Source organism: Electrophorus electricus, chromosome 19 (genome assembly GCF_013358815.1).
Source record: "Electrophorus electricus isolate fEleEle1 chromosome 19, fEleEle1.pri, whole genome shotgun sequence".
In the NCBI taxonomy this organism is placed as follows: domain Eukaryota; kingdom Metazoa; phylum Chordata; class Actinopteri; order Gymnotiformes; family Gymnotidae; genus Electrophorus; species Electrophorus electricus.
Window position 1 is genome coordinate 15,741,927 of NC_049553.1, and position 25,000 is coordinate 15,766,926.

General features: G+C 40.1%; 3 protein-coding genes across 9 annotated transcripts in view; all 3 read left to right on the forward strand.

Moving 5' to 3' along the window:
- Positions 1-4,379, forward strand: part of sorcs2 (sortilin-related VPS10 domain containing receptor 2) — a 232,965-nt gene extending 228,586 nt beyond the window's left edge. For both annotated transcript variants that reach the window (XM_035519846.1, XM_035519847.1), the window contains one exon: positions 3,259-4,379. In XM_035519846.1, coding sequence (XP_035375739.1) covers positions 3,259-3,320 — 62 coding nt within the window. In that variant the 3' untranslated portion in view covers positions 3,321-4,379. The remainder of the gene's footprint in view (positions 1-3,258) is intronic.
- A 5,346-nt stretch (positions 4,380-9,725) lies between these two features.
- LOC113567930 (zinc finger protein RFP-like) lies at positions 9,726-12,896 on the forward strand. The gene is made up of 6 exons (XM_035519859.1): positions 9,726-10,334; positions 10,447-10,542; positions 11,372-11,605; positions 11,698-11,845; positions 12,214-12,240; positions 12,346-12,896. The coding sequence occupies exons 1-6, from the start codon at positions 9,726-9,728 to the stop codon at positions 12,894-12,896; spliced, it is 1,665 nt and encodes a 554-aa protein (XP_035375752.1).
- Positions 12,897-19,495: 6,599 nt separating this feature from the next.
- The window catches only part of dnajb6b (DnaJ heat shock protein family (Hsp40) member B6b), a 46,676-nt gene continuing 41,171 nt past the window's right edge, over positions 19,496-25,000 (forward strand). Inside the window, exons 1-2 of one of the 6 annotated variants that reach the window (XM_035519861.1) lie at positions 19,496-19,592; positions 21,979-22,059. The gene's annotated coding sequence lies outside the window, so the exon portion shown is untranslated. Of the gene's footprint in view, positions 19,593-21,802; positions 22,060-23,289; positions 23,386-25,000 lie in introns of those variants that run through there. The other 5 variants (XM_035519862.1, XM_035519860.1, XM_035519864.1 and 2 more) reach the window with 5 other exon arrangements.

The following is a 25,000-nucleotide window of genomic DNA, read 5'->3' on the forward strand; positions in this document are numbered from 1 at the left end:
ATATTTGTTTAGGATGCTATTTTGCTTGTTTGGAATACTCTGTTTTGTTTGTTTAAAATGCTGTTTAGCTATGTATCTCTCTCAGGCCTGAGTGCTGGTTTATTTGTTTTTAGATTTTGCCTGGTTTTTTTGAGGGGGGGGGGTGTCAAATTAGTGATCAGGATGAGTATCACTTCAAAATTCAGGGATAGCTGTGTTTTGTAAATGAATGGTAGATGTGTTTGGTGGATACAGGGCTAGCTGTGTGTATAATGGATACAGGGATAGCTGTGTTTGGTGAATAGAGGGCTAGCTGTGTTTGGTGAATAGAGGGCTAGCTGTGTTTGGTGGATACAGGACTAGCTGTGTTTGGTGAATAGAGGGCTAGTTGTGTTTGGTGGATACAGGACTAGCTGTGTTTGGTGGATACAGGACTAACTGTGTTTGGTAATTGCAGCCAAAGGGACACAACTATAAGTCTCTATAAAGTCGATCACTTCTTTGTGTCTTAATTCTCTTTTGTTCTAATTTACCTTTTGTGTCCAGTTTTACTTCTTTTCTTTTCAATCTACTCACCTACCCACCTTCTAATGCAATAAGACACAAGACACTCTTCTCTTCTTCCACAGGGAAATGTCTATTTGTCATATTCAGGATAAGTGCTGCAGTGTTGTTGTTTTACCACACGGGGCAGCAGAGCGATCATTTGCATAGGTTGGTTTTCCGTAGTCGGGAGCTGGTTCAAAACAAAAAACGGTTTTCATACTATTTATATATGTGTGTGTGTGTGTGTGTGTGTGTGTGTGTGTGTGTGTGTGTGTGTGTGTGTGTGTGTGTGTGTAAAGGAATGGTTCAACAAATAATCTCATTTGTACATTTCTCCACTTACCTTAAACATAGTTGGCTATTTTTCACTGGAACTATGAGGCTAATTTAGTCGGCACTTACTGGATGCTCTCTCACCTCAAGCCTTCTCTATACACACATGCTTAACTCTTCACTTGTTGCCTCAGTATTCACTGAGTTTTTAAATAATGTCACACAGACTCATTGGTGCGGTTTAGGAGGTAGCAAAGCCTATTAAAAAAAACAATACATACAGAATTTAAAAAACTATAATGTATAGCTTAATTCTGTCATATAACGGAGGTAGCCATCTTAAACAACCAGAATCAGTCTAAAAATGTGTCCACTTTTGTGTGGATGATAATGTAGTTTCACTTTGAATTTAAATGTGTAAGTATATACTCTCCATGATATTTTCCAAGATGTTTACAAATAGGTTGCTTTAAAAATTAGACTTCACATCTTAAGAATGGCATTTGATACTGCTATTTGAAGAATATGTTTTTATAGAAAAGATTTTCAATGAAGTGGCTACCGATGATTCCATTGTAAAGAGACAGTTAGACACCAAACATGTCTCCAAACCATCAGATATCACACTGATTTACTGCATTTGTTACTTATAGGACTAAGAAAACACCAACAACTCACAGATTAATGGAAAAATAGATTATTTGCAGGTATGATTGGCCAACAGAGAACAGTAAAGGTATGTGAGGATATAACATAACAGCAGAGTGAGGACATGCCGTAGTGCTCTATCAGCAGTGTGAGGACATGCTGTAGTGCTCTAACAGGAGTGTGAGGACATGCTGTAGTGCTCTAACAGCAGTGTGAGGATATGAAAGACATGATGTAGTTCTCTCTAACAACTGTAACGTGGCTTTATACCTTTATAAACTGCTTATACCATTCCAGTTGGTGAGAAACGGCGTTCGAGATGGTCTAGGCAGTTTCATCAGATACGCCTCTTCATGCTCATTGGTTGGACTATTAATAATGGTGGAATTGCAATAAATACATAAGTAAAATGTCCTGCATGAATGTTATTTGAAAATGAAAAAGTACTGAATCTAAAACTGTTTAAATTAGATTTGATTATTGGGACATTGCATTAAATTGGTTATTAAAGGTTCAAGGAGTCCAATCCCAGAAGCCCCTGCAGTGCTTTATTTTAAAGCCCCTCTCATCTGCTCCATGGCCCTGGATTGACTCGCTGTTCTTTCATAAATCTATACATCCATCACACTTCCAAGTCTAGTCACACATCCATCACACTTCCAAGACCAATCACACATCCATCACACTTCCAAGTCTAATCACACATCCATCACACTTCCAAGTCTAATCGCACATCCATCACACTTCCAAGTCTAATCGCACATCCATCACTCTTCTACACAAGGCCAGCATGCTCCTTCTCCCCACTGTAGCTGTTCTAGGGCTCAAGCAGGTGTGTACTGTGTGTAGGAGCCTATATCAGGCCAGACGTGACAGTAGGATCCCTTCAATTTGGCTGGTGTATATAGATATGAGTAAAGAACATGTCCAGTTGTACATATTTTCTCGTACTTCTGGTGATTTCACACTGAAAACCAAAACATGCATAGTTTATCGAATGCCTCTCACTGGGTTTATGACATTTCAAGAGTTACCTAGAGCTTCTGCATTGTTCAAATAGTCATGTGTGCACTTTCTCACAGTCAGAAAACATTTCTTATATTTGTTTTCAGTCTAAGCTAGACCATTTGACCTGATTAGATGTATACTGAAAGGTTCTTTTAATGTCTCACTGTATCCATAATAATCAGTAAAATGATCGCGATGTTAAAACAATGTTTACACAACATTCACACCAGAGGTGGGTAGAGTAGCGAATAACTGTACTCAAGTAAAAGTATTGTTATATTAAATTAATAACTACTCAAGTAGAAAAAAAGTAGTCATTTAAATGATTACTTAAGTAAATGTAATAATAAATGTTTTTCACAGTTTTTTGCTATTATTGCTGTTCAGAATGTCCTTAATGATGTTAGATAACAACACTTTCATATTATAATGCACATTAGGAAACAGCACCAATTTCTTTAGTGATTGCAGGAGCCCATACATGCTGCACAGTTCAGGTTGAAGGAAATGCAAAAAATTAATTACAAATAATTAAAATATTTATAAATGGGACAGGAGTAACAAAGATGAATTTAACAGAGTAAAAGTAAATTTTTTTTAAATTGACGAATGTACTCGGGTAGCAGTATAAACATTCAGGACATTCATTAAAGTAAATGTAACAGTGTACATGAATTGCATTACTACCCACCTCTGATTCACACACAGTTCACTCGCTAACACTGCAGTTTGTAAAACTATTTACTGTTCCATTATATGCATACTGACATTGTTTTCTATTTTGTAACACATCAACTGTTCCAGTCATGGTGGTTTATGTGAACGGATTTGTGAACGCTGGTCTGGGTGACATCGGAGGCCACTGAGCACTGGACTACTAAACTCCTCATCACTAGATGAAGATGTCTGACTGGCACTAATCATGTAGTGGTTTGTTTTGTATTGTTGTCCAGAAGGACTGAAGAAACTGACTGTTCAAAGACACACTGGCTGGTTTTTCACTAGCAGACCAGGCTAGTCACTGCTAACGTCATAAATGGCTTTGCCCTAAAATCCTGATTTTTGCCCAAAAATGGGTGCAGAGTTCTTGGAAGTTAGAACCAAAAAAAAGTAAATCGGGATTCTTCATTTTGGGGTCTCACCAGCTGGGGACCATGTCTAGCTTCGGGCTGAGTCAAACAGCTGTCTCAGGCCACTACATTCTCTCTTGAGTCACACTGGGGTCAGTTCCACCTGGCTTTAACCAAAATGTCATGACAGTCATGTCTAATCATAACCTCACCACTTTTATGGTGATGTTACGTAATGTATGACAATAACATAAGTCTGCAGATATTTTATTTCTATACAGACTGGTCTGGTTGCAGCAGAATCTGGACTGTGGGAATAACTAGAATAACCTTTTCTTTTGTAGCAATATATGATCTCGTTTGGTTCAGTAGTGGTTGTGTGGTGATGTGCGGTCTGTATTTTCACCCTCTCATGGTGGAAGGGAAGGACAGAGAAAGCACAGGAGAGCCCTCACGCTGCTCTCAGGCGGAGGAGGAGGAGAAATGCTGCCCCAGCTGCTGATCCTGGATCAACACTTTCAGCTTTCTGGAGTGAAGTTACACAGATTGAAAAAGGGGCAAACTGTCCCTGAAACTGCACTCTTTCTCTGAGAGGACTCATGAGTAAAAGCACAGAGAAGGGCCCTTGTTGTTTACTGACACAATATTAGTGGGAAAATAACTGCACAGTTTTGTTGTTATGGTTTGTTTAATTTCCTTTATTTTTCTTTTTGAAAGTGAAAATGCTTCAGAAGATGTGCGGTATTTAACTCTTGTGTGTGGATGGGAACACATCCACACACACACACACACACACTGTATAGGTTTGTTTTCATGGTTTGATCTGTTAAATAAAAGATTAACATTCTTCATGAAGCTGTTGTTTGCATGTCTTTTTACTTGATTTGTGATTTCCTCTGTGTGTCAGGTCACAATAAGTACCACACACATGCACTTTAATAACAAACTTATTGAGATTTAATAAGGTTGTTCATGTATTCTGTCATCTGTTCATTTATTCAATAAATCCCTGTTTAGCAATCTAAGCACTTTTCAAACATCATGTTTGTCTGATCGACAACCTAACTACACTGCCTGGCCAAAAAACGGTCACCACCTGGATTTAACTAAGCAAATAGGTAAGAGTCTCCCATTGCTGGCAAGAAATTATTTAACCCAAACTGACGCAGTGAGTAGCTTCTCATTTGTTAAACAACCATGTCGAAAGACACATCCTGTGGTCGTGGAAAATATGTTAATCTGTTTCAGAAGGGTCAAATGATTGACATGCATCAAGCAGAGAAAACATCTAAGGAGATTGCTGAAACTACTAAAATCGGGTTAAGAACTGTCCAACGCATTATTAAAAAGTGGAAGGACAGTGGAGAAACATCATCTTTGAGGAAGGAATGTGGCCGGAAAAAAACTTTGAATGATCGTGATCGGCGATCACTTAAATGTGGTGACATCAAATCGTATAAAAACAACAGTAGAACTCAGGGATATGTTTAATAGTGAAAGTAAGAGCATTTCCACACACACAATGCGAAGGGAACTCAAGGGATTGAGACTAAATAGCTGTGTAGCCTTAAGAAAACCACTTGTCAGTGAAGCTAACCGGCAAAAATGGCTTCAATTTACTAGGGAGCATAAAGATTGGACTCTGGAGCAATGGAAGAAGGTCATGTGGTCTGATGAGTCCAGATTTACCCTGTTCCAGAGTGATGGGTGCATCAGGGTAAGAAGAGAGGCAGCTGAAGTGATGCACCCATCATGCCTAGTGCCTACCGTACAAGCCTGTGGGGGCACTGCTATGATCTGGGGTTGCTGCAGTTGGTCAGGTGTAGGTTCAGCAATGTTGTATGCCCAAAGAATGAGGTCAGCTGACTACCTGAATATACTGAATGACCAGGTTATTCCATCAATGGATTTTTTCTTCCCTGATGGCATGGGCATATTCCAAGATGACAATTCCAGGATTCATCGGGCTCAAATTGTGCAAGAGTGATTCAGGGAGCATGAGACATTGTTTTCATATATGGATTCGCCACCACAGAGTCCAGAACTGAACCTCATTGAGTATCTTTGGGATGTGCTGGAGAAGACTTTCCAAATCTCCCATCAGCAATACAAGACCTTTAGGAAAAATTAATGCAGTTCTGGACAGAAATAAATGTTGTGACATTGCAGAAGCTTGTGGAAATGATGCCACAGCGAATGCATGCCATAATCAAAGCTAAAGGCGGTCCAACGAAATATTAGTGTGTGACCTTTTTTTTTTTTTTGGCCAGGCAGTGTATGTTTCCAACCTAACCATTTTCCCACCCGACTGTTGCTTGCTTTAGTTTTCACTGAATGACAGTTTGGTATTCTGTTAGATTTACATTTTCAGTATTAAAAGACACTCTCGTTAGCAGACACTCACGTTAGCAGACACTCTCGTTAGCAGACACACTTGTTAACAGACACTCTCGTTAGCAGACACTCGCGTTAGCAGACACTCTCGTGTAGAGAGCTGTTTTTGCCAATACTCTCCTTTGGAGGATTAATGTGACTTTGTTAATGGTAATACACTGTTCATGAGTCAGTGGGAGTCATCCCCCAAAGAGAGAACATACCAACTAAGATACGTGCAGATACCAACAATGATAAACAAAGAAAAAATACAAATCAAACAATAACAACAACAAAATAGACTAAATAGTTACTAGTAAAGCTAACAATAACAGCAATAATTATCATAGTAATAAATCAATAATTGAGTGATAATACAAGATAAAAAAACAAACAAAAAGAACAATATTAGTTTATTAATCTATAACGTTATAGTTAGTGTATTAATCTGTAGCGTTAGTGTATTAATCTATAGTCTTATAAAGTTAGTGTATTAATATATAGCATTATAGCATTATTGTATTAATCTATAGGCATTATAGCATTATTGCATTGATCTATAAATATTATAGCGCTAGTGTATTAATCTATAGACATTATAGCGTTATAATATTAATCTATAGTGTCATTTACATCTGATGATTTTATACAAAGAGATTTACAATTATGACTGACTACAACTTGCACAATTGAAGAGTAAGGGCCACACTCAGGTGCCCAACAGTGGCAACTTGGTGGTGGGGTTTAAACTGGCAACCTTCTGATTACTAGTCAAGTATTTTAGCCACTGAGCTCCCACTGGCCCTGGCTATGTATAGCATTAGTGTAATAATCTATAAGCATTATAGCTTTAGTGTTTTAATCTATAGCATTATAGCAATAGTGTATTAATCTATAGCGTTATATCTTTAATGTATTAAACTATAGCATTATAGCTTTACTGTATTAATATCTAACATTATAGCAGTGTATTAATCTATAATGTTATAGCGTTAGTGTATTAGTCTGTAGCGTTATAATGTTAGTGAATTAATCTACAAGCTTTATAGTTTTAATGTATTAATCTATAGTGTTAGTGTAATCTATAGCGGCATAATGTTACTGTATTAATCTGTAGGCTTTATAATGTTAGTGTATTAATCTATAGCGTTATAGCGTTTGTGTATTAATATATAGGTGTTATAGCGTTAGTGTATTAATCTATAGAGGCATAACTTTAACGTGTTAATCTGTAGTGGTGTAACATTAGTGTTTATAGCATTGTAACGTTAGTGTATTAATCTATGGGGAGATAAGAAGATAAGCAGATAAGCGTTTAGCTGGTCAGAGTTTAGCTGTTCAGTGCTTATCTGGTCAGAGCTTCGCAGTTAAGTGTGTGTATTAATCTATAGTGTTATAATGTTACTGCATAGCATTATAACGTGAGTGTATTAATCTATTGTCATCTGTGTTTTCTAGTTTGCAAAGAGAGCTTGACACCATTTCTCCTTACCAACTCTTTGCTGCATTCTTCAATTTGTTTGAATCAGTACCAGAGCTTAAACCAGACCCTAGCTGGTCAGTGCATAGCAGGTGACTACTTAGCTGGTCAGTGCTTACCTGGTCAGTGCTTATCTGATCAGAATTTAGCTGGTTAGTGCTTAGCTGGTCAGTGCTTATCTGGTCAGAGTTTAGCTGGTCAGTGCCTGTCTGGTCAGTTTTTAGCAAGTAAGTGCTTACCGGGTCAGTGCCTAGCTGATCAGAACTTAGCTGGTTAGTGCTTAGCTGGTCAGTGCTTATCTGGTCAGAGTTTAGCAGGTCAGTGCTTGTCTGGTCAGTGTTTAGCAAGTAAGTGCTTAGCTGGTCAGAGCTTAGCAGGTCAGTGATTAGATGTTTAGTGTTTAGCAAGTAAGCACTTAGCTGGTCAATGCTTAGCTGGTCTGAAATTAGCTGGTCAGCACTTATTTCGGTAGAGTTTAGCTAGTCAGAATTTAGCTTTTCAATGCTTAGATGGTCAGCATTTAGCTGGCCAGTGCTTAGCATATAAGTGCATAGCTGGTCAGAGCTTAGTAGTTGGGAGCTTAGCTGGTCAGAACTTACCTGGTCAGTGCTTACCTGATCACTGCTTAACAGGTAAGTGCTAAGCATTTAAGTGCTTATGTGGTCAGCGCTTAGCTGGTCTGTGCATAGCTGGTCAGTGCTTAGCAAATAAGCACTTAGCTGGGCAGTGCTTAGCTGCTCAGAATTTTGCTGGTCAGAAATGAGCTTGTCAGAATTTAGTTGGTCTGTGCTTAGCTAGTCAAGTAAGCACTTGGCTGGTCAGTGCTTAGCAGGCATGCACTTATCAGATAAGAGCTTAATCAGTGCTTATCTGGTCAGAGCTTATCTGGTCAGAGCTTAGTTGGTCAATGCTTGGCTGGTCAGCACTTAACTGGTCAGAATTTAGCTAGTCAGTGCTTAGCAAGAAAGCACTTCACTGCTCAGCACTTAGCTGGCCGGTGCTTCGCAGGTAAGAGTTTACATGGTCAGTTCTTAGCAGGCATGCACTTAGCAGATAAGAACTTAGCTGGTCAGGGCTTAGCTGGTCAGAGCTTAGCAGGTCAGTGCTTAGGTAGTCAGTGCACCTAAGCAGGATCCAAATATCGATTCTGTGTGGTGCCAGCCTGTATACACCACATTCCTTTTGCTAACCAGCTGGCTGGAACACCAGCAGGGGTCATTATTTCCCATCACTGACGCGGAAGATTCACATTGCGTTGAACACACTGGTGACATGCTGGGGCTCCATGGAGCTGCTAGAACCACAACAGAAAAACCATGCCACACCCTCCAGACATTTAACTGAACAGTGTGCAAAAATGACGTGAAACTGAAATGAAAGTGAACTGCAGTGCAGTTTAACAGTTTCCTGTTTCTTTCGGTATAACAGAATACAGCGTGAATCCTCTCCAGTGATTTTGATACGGATCTAAAACCTCTGCAGGTAACCATTTAGCAGGTAAGGGAGACAGGTAAGGGGAACAGGTAAAGGGGACAGGTAAGGGGAACAGGTAAAGGGGACAGGTAAGGGAGACAGGTAAAGGGAACAGGTAAAGGGAACAGGTAAAGGGGACAGGTAAAGGGGACAGGTAAAGAGAACAGGTAAAGAGAACAGGTAAAGGGGACAGGTAAGGGGGACAGGTAAAGGGAGCAGGTAAGGGAGACAGGTAATGGGAACAGGTAAGGGGGACAGGTAAGGGGGACAGGTAAAGAGGACAGGTAAGGGGGACAGGTAAGGGGAACAGGTAAAGAGAACAGGTAAAGGGGACAGGTAAGGGGGACAGGTAAAGGGAACAGGTAAGGGGGACAGGTAAAGAGAACAGGTAAGGGGGACAGGTAAGGGGGACAGGTAAAGAGAACAGGTAAGGGGGACAGGTAAGGGGGACAGTTTTCTTATATTGTTACTGAGTAGGGTTCTGTGGAACATGATCTTTTTCTACCACTAACTGCTATCTATACTTGTTATACTATACATGTTTTTAGTTGTGTAACTGGTAAAAGTTCAAATGTTCAAAATGGTTTAGATGTATTGAATGTTGTTTGAAATTGTGATATCAACCTCTTATATCAACTGTGAAATTATGATATCATCTGAAGTTTAGATAAAGAGGGTTTGGCTATCAAGATAAAATAGACAGTGAAGTGGTTGAACAGGTTTTAGAACAGGTTTTAGAACAGGTTTTAGACAGGCTCTAAAACTGGTAAAACAGGAACATTTGGAACTGAACATTTGTTTTGACTTTTTTTCAAAATTAAAGGTATTGTAATATTAGCTAGTTCGTGTGGTATTTCTGGTTTCATTTCACCCTCATGATGTCTCTTTGTTCTACATTAGCTATGGGTTTGTCCAACAGTGTCCTGTCTGAGGAAGATCTTCAGTGCTCCATCTGTCTGGATGTGTTCACTGATCCAGTCACTACTCCATGTGGTCACAACTTCTGCATGGTCTGTCTCAAAGAGTGCTGGGACAGCAGTTCACTCTGCCAGTGTCCAGATTGTAAGGAGGAATTCTCTAAAAGGCCTGAGATGCATGTGAACGCTTTCATCTCTGCAATGGCTGCCCAGTTTAAGAAATCATTTCAGGTGGAATCCAACAGCACTGCAGATCTGCTTCTCTCCAAGATGGTTCTTTGTGACTCCTGCACTGAGAACAAACAGGAGGCTTTAAGGTCCTGTCTGGACTGTGGGGTCTCCTACTGCCACCCTCATCTGCTGCCTCATTCAACTACAGCTAAACTCAGGAAACACAAACTTATCGATCCTGTGGAGAACCTGGAGGACTACATCTGCCAGAAACACGAGAGACCTCTGGAGCTGTTCTGTAGAGACGACCAGAAATATGTGTGTCAGTTCTGCACTGAGGGAGACCACATAACTCACACCACTGTTCCTATAGAGACAGAGATCAAAGAGAAGAAAGTGAGAAACATTTTATAAACTTTATCACCTTATTAGATAATCAAAGCTCCAACACCAAAAATGAAACTTTTATTAAATGAGTTGTGTTATAATAAAAGTTCCTTTGTCGTAGACTGAGTTGAGGGAAATGCAGGCCAATGTACAAATTATGATCAAGGAAAGAATGAATAAGATCTATGAACTCAAAAACTCTGTGGAACTCAATCAGGTGAGTCTGTTGAACTCAAAACACTTAACTGTGTGTTCTAGTGCAGTTATTACTTTCTGGACATATTAATACACAATGGATATGTTTACATGCAGCCTGATAATCTATTAATAATCATCGGATCATTGCGTATGTGATCAGTGCATATGAACAACTCAAAAATATTATTACAATATTAATTAAAATATTATCTGTGACATTTAGTGGGTTAAGGAGGATGTGGGGAGGAGGCACATACGTTTTTAATCACAAACACAACTCAACACACACAAACATACTACATGGGGCAAACACCGAGAACCTTGACGATACGACATGAGACTTATATACACTCATGACAATTACACACAACAAGGATCAGGTGCACAACACGAGAGGGTGTGGCAACACAGACACACACACACAGACACACACACACAGACACGCACACACAGACATGCACACACACACACGCACACAGACACGGACACGCACACACACACACACACACACACACACAGACACGCACACACGGACACGCACACACACACACACACACACACACACAGACACACACACACAGACACACACACACACACACAGACACACACACACACACACACACACAGACACGCACACACGGACACGCACACACACACAGACACGCACACACACAGACACGCACACACAGACACGCACACACACACTTGAGGAGGGAGGGGCCGTACCGTGACATTATCAGAATGAATTCAATCAGATTGTCAAAAATCTTTGCATGTAAATATAGCCACTGTGCATTTCAGGCTTAAGCTAAATGAGATGCAAAAGAAATGTGTTTGTCTACTGTTAGAAAACCACAGAGAAGGAAAAGGCAGACAGTATGGAGGTCTTCAGTTCTCTGGTGCGCTGTATTGAGAGAAGCCAGGCTGAGCTGCTTCAGGTGCTGGAGGAGAAGCAGGAAGCAGCAGAGCGGCAGGCTGAAGAGTTCATTAAAGAGCTGCAGCAGGAAATCACTGAGCTAAAGAGGAGAGACACTGAGCTGGAGCAGCTCTCTCACACCGAGGACCACATCCACCTCCTACAGGTCAGAGCCCCCTGTTTCTCAATAGCAGTGCAGCACATCACAGACAGCCCTCCCCATCCTGAGCGAGTTCTCCTCTCTCCTCACTCCTGTAGATGTACCCGTCCCTGTGTAGCCCTCCACACACCAAGGACTGGACTGACATCACCATTAACACTCATCTGAGTGTGGAGACTCTGAGGAGAGCTCTGTCTCAGCTTCAGGAAACACTCAGGGAGGAAATGGAGGAACTTGGTGAGACTGGTAAGTATTTAGTGATCAGTAAGTATTTACTCTTCAGTAAGACTTCAAGGGTTTGATGGGCAAACTTTTGAGGGTTTGACAGAAGTGTTTTCAGCAAGAAATAAAGCTTGAGATACCACAAATGATCAATTTGTATTAAATAATTGTTTTAGAATTTATATTATTCTGTAATGTTTTTCACTAGAGTTCAAAGTAACAGAATGTTTTCTAAGACAGTGAGCAAATTTGGATCCAGCATGATATGAAGTAAAGGATGTTCTGCTGGAACAATGTCACAAAATGGAAAAAACTTGTTTGTTATAATTATAGAAATACAAGGATGAAAAAAAAGTAAGTTCTAACAGTGAATTATATTCTTTTCCAAACAGAACTGAAGAGAATTCAGCAGTTTGCAGGTGTGTGGTCTCTCACTGGCCACATGACGAAATCATCCTGAATGTCATTACTGTTACTCATGGTGCATAGTTAACTTTGTTTTAAACTGTGTCTCTTTCTCCCAGTGGATGTCACTCTGGATCCTGATACAGCTCATCCTGATCTCTTCCTGTCTGATAATGGGAAACAGGTTACATATGGAGACATAAGACAGAATCTCCCTGACAACCCAGAGAGGTTTGATCATAGTCTCAGTGTGCTGGGAAAGGAGGGGTTCTCCTCAGGGAGGTTTTACTATGAGGTGCAGGTCAGAAGGAAGACTAAATGGGTTTTGGGAGTGGCTGGAAATACCAGTAAAAGAAAGGGAGATATTATAATTAGCCCTGAGGATGGATACTGGACTGTGTGTCAGAGGAAGAAGAATGAATATGAAGCTCTAGAGTCTCCCTGTGTGTCTCTCTCCTTGAAGCAGGCTCCCCAGAAGGTGGGGGTGTTTGTGGATTATGAGGAGGGTCTGGTCTCCTTCTATGATATTGAGGCCAGGTCTCATATCTACTCTTTCACTGGTCAGTCTTTCACTGAGAAACTCTACCCGTTATTCACTCCCTGCCTCAGTACGGGAGGTAAAAACACAGCACCTCTGATCATCTGTCCTGTTAATGACGTCAGATCTTAGTTCTTATTTTGTTATTACTATGGACGGTGCTTTCACAGTAATGAAAATGTTAATTTCTCATCACTTAAGATATTCAAACTCTCCTTTCAATAAATCCATAATCTTAAGAACTTTATCAATGAAGGCAGTTCACTGGGTATTGATAAACACTCATTCTCTCATATAGAAATGTCATTATCAGGATGGAGCCTTTGGTAAGGAAGTGTCTGTTAGGAATTCTGCACGAGGTGCTTAGTGTTTATGATGCAATGATTGAGGTAACGATGAATGCCAAAAATACATATCTGAGTGGACAGTTATAACTATCTCAGCACATCATGCTTCTAAATGGTGGTACCAGTTCATGTAGACATAGACTGGTTTGTGGAAACCTTGCTTTTCATTGTGTTTGTTTTCAATTAAAATACTTGTAAAGGTTTTGTTAGCATAAAATGTTTACTTTAATATTCAGCTCCTTATAATTAAAATATTTTCCTTGCATTGAAGTGTGTTTTGCTTCAATGATGATTCGCCAGTCTTTTCAAACTTATTTTTATAATTGCATATGTGACACAATCTATCTCTGAGTCAGTAGCCACCATGGCCTGTTTTGGCGAAACAAAATTTTAGGTTAAAACTCAATTCTGGGTTGATTTGGGGTTTTATTAGTTTCAGATCAAATAAAGCCTTACCTTCTATTTGGGTATTGTAATGTTAGCAAGCCTTTAACCAGCTATACTAGCTAGCTTACAGGGCTCAGAAAAAAAATGCTGTGCTAGTCTCAGCAATCTTCTATCATAAGCAATTGGTTCGATATTTACAGTTGGTTGCTTTCGCTAATGAAGGATTTAACTTGTTGGCTTATGTTATGTTAGGACTCTGAAAGCTAACCTTAATCTATCAATTTGCCAATTACATTTTGGGGAGCGAACATTATTAGCTTCTTGCTACATACAGTTTCTGCATGTACACCAGCGTGGAATAATTAACTATCTGAGGGACAGAATCTCCACTGTCACATTGCCACCTCAAGTGTTAGATGGCATGAGAAGGCTGCACAAAGTTGTTTCTTTTTGCATTTGTTTGCTCTCTTAGATTGGCCATTTGGCTTGTATGGAAGTCTGTCAACAAACCTAAACATATTCAATTATGCTTCAGGACAGTTTTGGGTAGGTGGTGATAAAGTTTGTTCGAGCCCTGTACTATAACTCATGCACCTGCTGGTTTTATTACCTGTGGACATTCACTTAGTTTATACATTTAAAATAAGTGTACTGCAGACAATCAGAAAATAACTAACCAATAACTATTTATAGTTAAATAAATGATCATTTAAGTTCTTTTGACTTCTTTTGCTTTGTACAGCCCTGCTCTTGAAGGAGTTTGATTCCCTAGGTGGCTGGAGCCATATTTTAAAACACTTACTGTAGAGAAGTTGCACAGACTTTTATAATCCCCTGAGACTGAAGAGAAAGTTAATCACTGTCCCTGTCATATACTGAAATAGATGTGTATGCATGTATTTAAGGTTTAAAGTAACTACTCTTAAACATCACATGGAATTAAAAGTGTAAACACAGACATACTTTAGTGACAATCATAGCAAGATTGGCCTACGACTCTATTTACTTGAGTTTGAATATAGTAAACATACCAACAAAAACAATCAGCATATAATCAAATGCAAACTTCTAGAGTAAAATGTCAGTTGAGTGCTCTATCCCTAGATTTTACAAGTGATTAAAATGCATTTGTCTTAATAGCAAAGTAAACTAGAGGCATTTGAGATCAGGAAGCACTATTATTTTTAAAGATCTAATTTTAAGACCCTGCCAATGTGCTATTTGGTATCACATTGTATAGCCAAATTGTACTAAAACACATACAACTACCTGTACTGCTAATGTAATACTGCAACCAGATAACTAATAATTAACCACCAAGAACAAGAGACAGACCAACAAATAGTCATTTTAATTATATAAAAATAATGATGTGATTGTAGACCAAGAGTCTTTGTGATGGAACATGGCAGCAAATAAGGGTTGGGATGTAAACATGAGCCCAAAACACAAGAAGGTGTTTAATACAGCAATCATCCAGCAAGAGGTCAGGAAACAGGAGGACTAAATGCCTGGAGGACTCAGGGAAGGGAACCATGCACAGAAGATGGGACATTTTGGATACTGAAAACAATGGAGTACATACTCTACTATGTCTGTAAGAAATATCCTGTGGCAAAATTACATAATTAAATAAACATCTCCGCCTTTTTCCAACATAGTCTAGCACTGGGTTGTACAGAACTTGATGGGCCAGTCATGTAGAGAACTGAGGTACACACTAAAACTACAATGAATTGAAACTAATCGTTTAGTTTTTGTCAACATAATATAGAAGCTGCTGTTTATTTCATTTAATTTCATGTGACATTTTGAGATAATCTATTAACAGAATTCAATTGTAAAGTTTTAAAAATTGAGCCACTATATTATTAGCATCCAAAGTATAAAATTGTTTATAAATGATACAAAATTTTTCATCTAATGGACCTCAAATAAGTAGATACATTGATGTCATACACACTATGTTTGCATATATGAAAATGTTAAATATGTTTTTGGATCCATTAAAACAGGTATATTAACATACTGATAGTGAATGTCTGTCACTTGGTGGGCAAAACGTTCAAGTGCATCAAACTGTCAGTCTAGGTAAGGTAGTGTCCTTTCAGAGTTTCACTTCCATTCAGCAGGACTTCCATATATAAACAATAAGTACTAGAATTAGTCAACATCAGTGCAGTAAACAATACCCTACAATAAGTACTAGAGTTTTAGTTGTCAACATAGGAGCAGGATCAATGGTCATTTAAATAATCCACAAATAGATGAGTCTTCAGTCTGCATTTGAAGACTGCAAGGGACTCTGTTATCCAAACAGCAAGTGGAAGTTCGTTCCTCCATCTACTAGTCAGGACAGAGAATAGTCTTCATGCTTGTCTTCCATGAGACTTGAAGCATGGCATTTCAAGCCAAGCTGTATTTCAGTTTTGAAGTACTTGAGTTATGGATCGGGCTTTGACCACTGATATCATGTATGGAGGGGCTGGTCTATTTTTGGCTTTGTAGGCAAGCATCAAGGTTTTAAATGCGGGCAGCTACTGAAAGTCAATGAAGGGAGCGCAGCAGCAGAGTGACGTGTGTGAACTTCGGAAGATTGAAGACCAGTCGTGCTGCTGCATTCTGGACAAGTGGTAGAGGTCTGATGACTCTTAGAGGAAGACCAGCAAGTAGCAAGTTGTAGTAGTCTAGCTTTGAGATGATAAGAGACTGCACAAATACCTTGGCACAAGTAAGGGCTGGGAATTCTACTGGGGTTGAGCTTCAAATGGTGGGTTGTCATCCATGACGCAATGTCAGTCAAACATGCTGAGATACATCTGGACACCTGCATTTTGGAGGGAGGGAAATAAATGAATAATTGGTTGTCATCAGCAAAGCAGTGATAGGAGAAGCCTTAGAAGATATTACATCACCAAGAGAAGGAGGCTACAAAGTGAAGAGAAGATGGCCTAATACTGAGCCCTGGGGAACACCAGTGGAGAGTCTACATGGATTGGATGTGGATCCTCTCCATGTTACCTGATAGGACTGTCCTTCCAGATAGAAATGAAACCATTTCCATGCAGGTCCAATCACACCAAGGCTGGAGAGAACAGAGAAGGAAATATTGTGGTTTACTGTGTCAGAGGCTGCCAAAAGGTCCAGAAGAATCAGTTTGGCAGCTTTAGCAGCATGAAGTTTCTCCATCAGTGCTGTTTCTGTATAATGTACAAGGTTGTAGCCAGACTGATTGGGATCATGCAGCTGGTTCTGTGTGAGGAAAAGAGACAATTGATTATATACTGTTTGTTCAAGGGCTTTTGAGAGGTAAGAGAGAAGTGATACCGGTCTGTAATTGGTTGGAGCTGCTGAGTGTGGCCTTCTTGAGGATTGGTACCACCCTGGTGGTGTCTGGAGATCTCTTGAGATAGTCTGGAACAAAGTAGAAGGAATGGGATCCAGCAGACATGTAGTCAGATTGCTGGAAGTCAATAGTTGAAGAATTTTGTCTGAGGAGAGAGGAGAAAAAGAAGCCAGTGAGTTGGATGTAGGGGAATGAACACTGGTTGGAAGAGTGGGAACAGAGAAAAAAAGGACTGGTGGATTACTGCAACCTTCTCCTCGAGTAAGGTGATGAAATCCTCAGGAGTAAGAGATGAGGAAGCAGGGGAAGGTGGAGGGTTTAGACCTTGATGATCCTGTAATGCTTTCCTGAGGGCAGAAGGGCAAAAAGGTGGGGTGAGATTGAGTTCATATGATGTGGGATGATTTGGGCATCGGAAACTATAAATATCTTGATGCTGGTGATCATTGGGGCTGTTTTTGACTCTATGCAATGATATCTTATCAGCTACAGAGCTGTTGCTATAACCACAGTAAGATCCCATGAGTCGGAACATTCCGTGGACCTCAGATATGAGGATTCCAGCAGCTGTGGTGGCAGATTGACTTTTCTAAGTGTTCTTAGGAAGTAAAGTCAGTATTGTGCCTTCCTCACCAGAGAGTTTATGTTAGGTGACTACATGAAATCTTCAGTAATGTGCCAAGGTACCTGAGGCTGAAGACTCTTTCTACTGTGTCTCCATTTGCAGAGACAGTGGAGGGTGGATGTCCTGTTCCAGTCTAAAGTCAGTGATGAGCTCCTTTGTTTTTTTAGTGTTGAGTGTAACTGAATGAGCAGCAGCTTGTTAGCCTCTGCTCCTCCTCCCTGTAAGATGACTCATCACTATGTTGATCAGCCCCACCACTGTCATGTTGTCTGCAAATCTGATATCTGTGGTTGTGTTGTGGATTGATATACAGTCATATGTGTACAGGGAGCAGAGAAGGGGGCTTAGTAGCCTTGTGGAGCCTCTGTGATGAGTGTCAGGTTGGAGGAGTGATGTGGCCCATCCTAAATGAATGTGGTAAGTCTGTTAGGAGTGATGTGGTCCATCCTGACTGACTGTTCAGTCTGTTAGGAGTGATGTGGCCATCCTGACTGACTGTAGTCTGTCTGTTAGGAAGTCCAGAGGTATTCAGAGGTAGATGTTGTGATCAGGTTGATCAAATGGAAACCAGCCTACTGAGGATGATGGTGATAAATGCAGAGCAGTAATCTACAAACAGCAGCTGTGCATATTCTCCCCATTGAGAGCAGTGGTAATGGCATCATCTGTTGATCTGTTTGCCCTGTGGGCATACTGGTGTGGGTCCATACTGGTGTAGGCCCATTCTAGTGTAGGTCCATTCTGGTTTGGGTCCATACTGGTGTGGGTCCATTCTGGTGTGGGTCCATACTGGTGTGAGTCCATACTGGTGTGGTTCCAGAGTGGGTGGTGCAGGCTCAGACTCTCCAGGCACTTCATAGTTTTGTGGTTAATATGACTGGCCTGTAGTCAAAGGTGCTGGAGTGTTGGCATGCAGTGGTATGTAGACAGCAGTAATAATAATAACCATTAACTCCCATGGAATAGAGACAGGACAACATTTTATTGATAAATATTCCAAATCTGGAGAGCAGAGATTAATGACCTTTATGTTTGTATACTAGTTATCATGTGTGTAAGTCCCTTCTGTTTTGCATCTACTGGAGTCTTTGTTCCTGTCATAGTGGTGGAGCAGCCTGTCAGCCTAATGGTCTCCACTGGACTCATCGAGCTGAGCCATGTTTCTGTAACAGTGTATAATATATAGTTTATATTTTATTTACAGATACCTTGGCTAATATATTCAAATAGCAGGAGGCGCATCCTTAGGATGCTCCAGAAGTGACACTGTTTATTTTGTTACTCTGCTGTTGCATATTCTGTGTATTTTGCATATTCTGTTTATTTGTGTATATTTAGTATATTGTTGTAATCTTATTATTAGTGTATCAGTGTCAGTGCTGCTGTAGAGGAGCTACCTGAGCCTCACCACAAACATTTCAGTGCATAAATGTCCTGTATGTTTATGCAAATGACAAATAGACCAGTCCTGCATGTGGTAATGTTTTCTTTTTTGTTTTTTTCTTTCTCTATAAAATGCCTAATAAAGTATATTTACATTTCAATCATGATTATGTTTTAAATCTAAAATATTAATTATATTCAAATATATGTAAAATGTAACCCCCCCCAAAAAAAATGGATAGCTGTATACTGTCTCAGAATTTGTCTTCCACCATTTCACTGCGTGTTGTACTGTGTATGACTATGTATGTGACAAATAAACCAAACTTGAAACTTGAATAAATTCATACTATCTTAAGATCAGAATGTTTGTATACCTCTGTTATGAGTTTGCTCACTTCACATAGAGTAAATTCACAATATAGTTTAAAAAAATGCTCTCTTACAATTTAAAGAAAATTTATCCAATTAAACTTGAGTAAAAGAGGCGCATAGAGACACTGTAGGTATACAGAGCGAATGTCTGCCACCTGGCGGCCAGAATGTGTAACTTCATTATGAAATAACTGTTAAATGGTGGGAGGGGCCTCAGGATTTTACTCTAGTGAAACGAAAGTTAAGAGAAAACCGAGTCAACGGCAGAATCAAGCTCACAGCTTCTCTGGAATTTCGGAGAGGAATTAAAACCGGTGCAGATAAACTGTAAGAAGCGGAACGTTTTCTTAATCTGCAGTGTTGAGGTAAAGTTGGAAATGATTCTGAGTTTTATTTTTGAATCCAGTATAACATCTCTGAAGAATTAATTAATTTACATAAGATTTTACATTCAATATGATGAGTTAATGTCTGTTGAACACTATGTGAACAGCTTTTAATTTCTTCCATGTTAAAATGTAATTATTAATGTGTTAACAAACCCTGTTTATATTTGATACTGCAAACAACCAATTTGTTCTGTTAATTAAAAAGTGGAGTTTTACTTAGATGTATAAATTTATTTCTATAGTGGTGTTGCTGTTGAATCTACTTCCTGTAGTTAAACACATTTCTACTGTTAACTATTGTTTACTTTTATTAACTTAAAATGTTTGAACTTGGGTCTGTTCAGACATCACATTTTAAAGTTCAAACACTGTTTGTTTAGGTAGACAACTAGAGCAGACAGAATGTATCTCACATAAAAAACAGGTGTCTGAACTCGTTATGCAGGTGTAACGTGAACAGGATCAGTCAGGAGAATGTGACAATGAAAGAAAAAAAAATTAGATTATTCATGTATGTGCATGCATAAATAAGCAGACTTGTATTTTGTTACTTTGTTCCTTTTCTCTTTTCCTTTATATACAGATACACAATCAATTATAAATTATGAAATATAAATACCATTACACTTAATTAGCAAGAAACAAGTAAGCACACATGCACACAGATCCACACATGCAATATTTTTTCTTAAGTACTGATACATATTTCATTTGTACAAGTAATTACTCATTTACATTTATCTGACACTTTTATTTAAAAAATTAATTAATTATGTGAAGTCCCCCTTTGAACCTCTGATCATCTGTCCTGTTAGTGATGTCAGAGCCCAGTTCTGAGTTTGTTATTATTATGCATAGTACTTTCCCAGTAATGAAAATGTCAATTTACAATCCCTTAAAAGATTTTCCATAAGTGAAGGGTATTGTTTATTGTTATGTTGTTTAACAAACTCTAGCACTTATTGTTTATTGCATTTATCATTGTTTAAGATAGAGCTTATGTATTTTGAAATATAATAGATAGGCCTTATGCATTTTGTACTTCTAGGTGCCAGCATTGATCCCTGTATTTCTACAGTATTCTAGATCATTGATATGTTGGACTCTAACCTGTTACATACTGGAGCCTTTCTGTTTTCAGGCACCCAACGCAGGTTTGCCTATCAGCCATGACATGGCGGCTTGACCGCAAGCTGACCTCACCCGAGGTCATCCGCTCCCTCTTCTTGTCTCCTTTACCACTCCCTTTCTCTCTCTCTCTCTCTCTCTCTCTCTCTCTCTCTCTCTCTCTCTCTCTCTCTAAGCACAGGAGTAGCTAATGGCTGGTACGGGAACAGCTCGTGGCTCGTTAATGCAGAGAACATCCAATCTTTACTAACCTTGTCTCTTTTCTTTCTACGTAGACCCTTAGAACATGCCTCACTTTTCCCCCGTCATCCTGTAGATTTAGATAATAGATATAGGACACATATATACTGTGTGCAGAGGGTAACTTGGAGGAGATCGAAACTGAAGGACTGGTCACTTTGAACCAGTTTCTAACATAACCTACTGTACTGTACTAGGATGTATTCTATGAGAAAATGACAAAGAACTTTGTAAGTTGCTCTGCATAAGAGCATCTGCTAAATGTCGTAAATGTAAATAAAAATAAACTTAAACTGTATCAAATCAGATTATATTATTGTTCCTTCACTCAGCTTGTTTATATATATATATATATATATATATATATATATATATATATATATATATATACATATAAAATACATTTATTTATCTATTTATATATTTTTTTTATTTATATCTGTTTACATAATGTAGTTTGATTAGGAGCAAATTGTTTGTCTTATCTACCAGAAACAAATAGTCTCCTTCAAATTGTATTTTAATGTTGATCAGATAAAACTTTTTTCCCCAGTTTTTCTTAAATGTTTAATTAATTAACCTTTACTAATAGAAACTGGTTATTCTGCCTAGAACTTAAGAAGCACTTTGCCTGCACAGCTGAGGAAGGACCTTTCTGACTCTCTCTCATAGTTGAGAGAGAGAGAGAGAGAGAGAGAGAGAGAGAGAGAGAGAGAGAGAGAGCGCCTATTTTGCTATAAGTAAATTGAATCTCATGTATCTTCACTTATGATGCTGCGAGGGTCTTCAATCCTGCAGGAAATGACGCTGCAGCACTAGTCGTACAGTACGATCGCCACGCGCAGCGCCCTCGCGCAGTCCGCTGCACGTCTGTCGTGAGGTGACAGTCCTGGATTTCTCCGACCTGACGGTGTTTATTTATCCTGACAGTGTTTATCCGACCTGACAGTCGTGTGTTTTCTGACCACAGGAGCTTTTTTTCCCCTTCCGATAGCGCTTCCCAGGATTGGTGCGTGTTGTTCCAGAAGCCAAAGACGTCGGACGTTGTTGTCGGACTTCACGAAGGACGAGGCAGGTTTGTTTCCTCGCGTCTGTTTTTGGCTGAATTCACGGTTAGACTCACGGTTCTGCACGAGGTAAAGCTAGCTCGTTATGCTAACGAATTTGTCCTTGTTTCGCCAAAGAGGTCAGGAAACTATAAGTAGGTTAGCTACCCTAGCTGGCTAGCTAGGGAGCCTAGTCAGGTTGCTTGCTAGCTAAGTAGCTGGATCAGTTTGTTGATTTTATTGGTCGTGGCATCATAGTTTGTAGTTATTTAACTAACTAGCTAGCTAGCCATGTTTTCAGTGTACATTTGTCCTCACTTTGACACCAGCACAGAAGCTAGCTAGCTCCGTGTAGTCTGTGTTGTATGCCAGTACACAGTACAGCTAATGTGATGCTGTACTGAGTTCCTGAGAGCTAACCCAGCTCTCGGGTGTACGCCGTGTACCTGCGGATCTAACCCAGCTCTGCTGATCTAACCCAGCTCTGCTGATCTAACCCAGCTCTCGGGTCTAACCCAGCTCTGCTGATCTAACCCAGCTCTCGGGTCTAACCCAGCTCTGCTGATCTAACCCAGCTCTCGGGTCTAACCCAGCTCTGCTGATCTAACCCAGCTCTCGGGTCTAACCCAGCTCTGCTGATCTAACCCAGCTCTCGGGTCTAACCCAGCTCTGCTGATCTAACCCAGCTCTCGGATCTAATCCAGCTCTCGGGTCTAACCCATCTCTCGGGTGTACGCCGTGTACCTGCGGCAGTACTTAAGTGTAATGACGTTGATTCCGCTGTTTTGTTTTTAGAAACAAACACCGCTAAAATAAAGTTGAAAGTTATAAAACAGGGTGAGTTTTCTCATCATCGCATTTGAATTTGGCAATATAGCTTATTTATAGCTAGTTACATCAGTTTTTAAGTCTCAGACAGAATTTTCTACAACGTCCGATTTGGAAGCGTGGCATTTGGCTTGTCTCTTTAGCTATATACCTCAGTGAAGTTCGCTGGCCAGTACAAGGTTTAAACTGAACCCATAAATATGGCTCTCTAGGTTAACTACTACCTAGGTTAGGAAACGTCTGGAGACGTGGCTTCATACTCCATATCCACACAAGGTGCGGAGTGCTGACAGACAGCGTCGGTGCGCTTCCCCACAGTTCGTACTAACAGAAATGTCGCTTTCTGGAACCGCTGTATCAAACGGAAGTGCTACTGATAAAATGGCTATCTTATACCCCATTCATTCTTAAACTGTCTTCCAGTTTCCAGATATTTCTAGCAGACTGACGGGCTGATGGTCTGTAATTACCCGGATTTTCTCATCCCCTCTGTGGTTGAGTTTACTCCCCCCCCCAGCGTGATACAGGTTGGGGGCTCCATATGTGCTTTCCCTTCACCGTCCCTTTACTCTCACTCTCATGCTGTCTCACTCTTAACCCTTTGTTGTGTCACTCTCCTGATCCATGTTCATTATCTATGCTTAGAATAGTACTGCAGACAGGAATGGAATATTATAAAGTATTAAAGAATATTACTACAGCTGATAAAATATTACAGAAAATTATAAAATAACTGGAAACAGCAATGGAATATAAAATAAGATGAAATAGAGAATATTACTGGAGACACTGTAGAAGTGGCTCTATCAGTAGTGGTCTAATTTTAGCTCCCTCTTCTCTACACAGCCAAAAAAATTAAGATTAATAATAATAATGTTGTTATAGCACCTTTACAAACCTTTACAAATAAACTAAAATACACTGATAGAGCCAATCAAATTTTAGCAAACTTTGGAACTTGTTTACTAACATTTGTTTCTTATGGGTGGAAAGTCTAGACTAATTCAGTTTACATCTAATAATCTAATTCAGTTTAATTTCCTTTTGACAAGTCTCTAGTTGTATTGCAGTTTACTGTTTATTTACCATTTATTGTTTGTTTACTGAACACACATGGACACTTTCCTATACTGTAGACAAGAATACGCACAGCAACCAAGTTTGTAGTTGCTTAGCAACTGACAGTGTGTCATTGTGAGGAGCAAGCACTGACCATGAAGCCAGTGACCTGTGTGTGTGAGCGTTCATGCGTGTGTGTCACAAACACACAGAGGGAGAACAGCAGTCATTCTGACAGTCTACGTGAGTTCTGTATTGTCCTATGATGTTACAGTAGTAAGTGAATTAAACGATTAGTATGTCTATTCTCTTATATAACAGGATGTGGATCTTTGTATAGAGTGTTCAATATAAACCGTGGCAGGCTGTTTGCTGTCAGGGGAAGTTACAACATGTTCAGGCTCACTCAGTCAGAGGAATGAGGAGATGGCGGGAGTGTGCATGAGGGAGACAGAAGCAGAGGGAGAGCAAGGCTGCAGTGGGTTTGGTGTTCTCTTGGTGTTTTGCGATGGGACCTTGGTGGTAGAGTGTCCTCGTAACCTGGGCATTGCAGAGCTGACTGACCTGTTTGTATGTAGTGGAACCATGCATGATGTCACACACACTGATATTCATACTGGATGATAACACTTTTGCCCTTGACACACACACTCTCTCTCTCTCTCTCTCTCTCACACACACACACACACACACACACACACACACACACACACACACACACACACACAGGCATGTGTACTTGGCCCTTGAGCTGTCAAGTTTATCTTTATCTCCTGACATGAAAGAAGTTCTGGTCTCTGCCTGTGTCATTCGTTAGCTGTAGTTACACTGGACTGGAGCCCAGCACTGCCCCTCCAGAGTTTCCTGACACGCCCCGCCTTACTGCCCCTCCAGAGTGACCCGACACGCCCCGCCTTACTGCCCCTCCAGAGTGACCCGACACACCTCGCCTTACTTCCCCACCAGAGTGACCCGACACGCCTCGCCTTACTTCCCCACCAGAGTGACCCGACACGCCTCGCCTTACTTCCCCACCAGAGTGACCCGACACGCCCCGCCTTACTGCCCCACCAGAGTGACCCG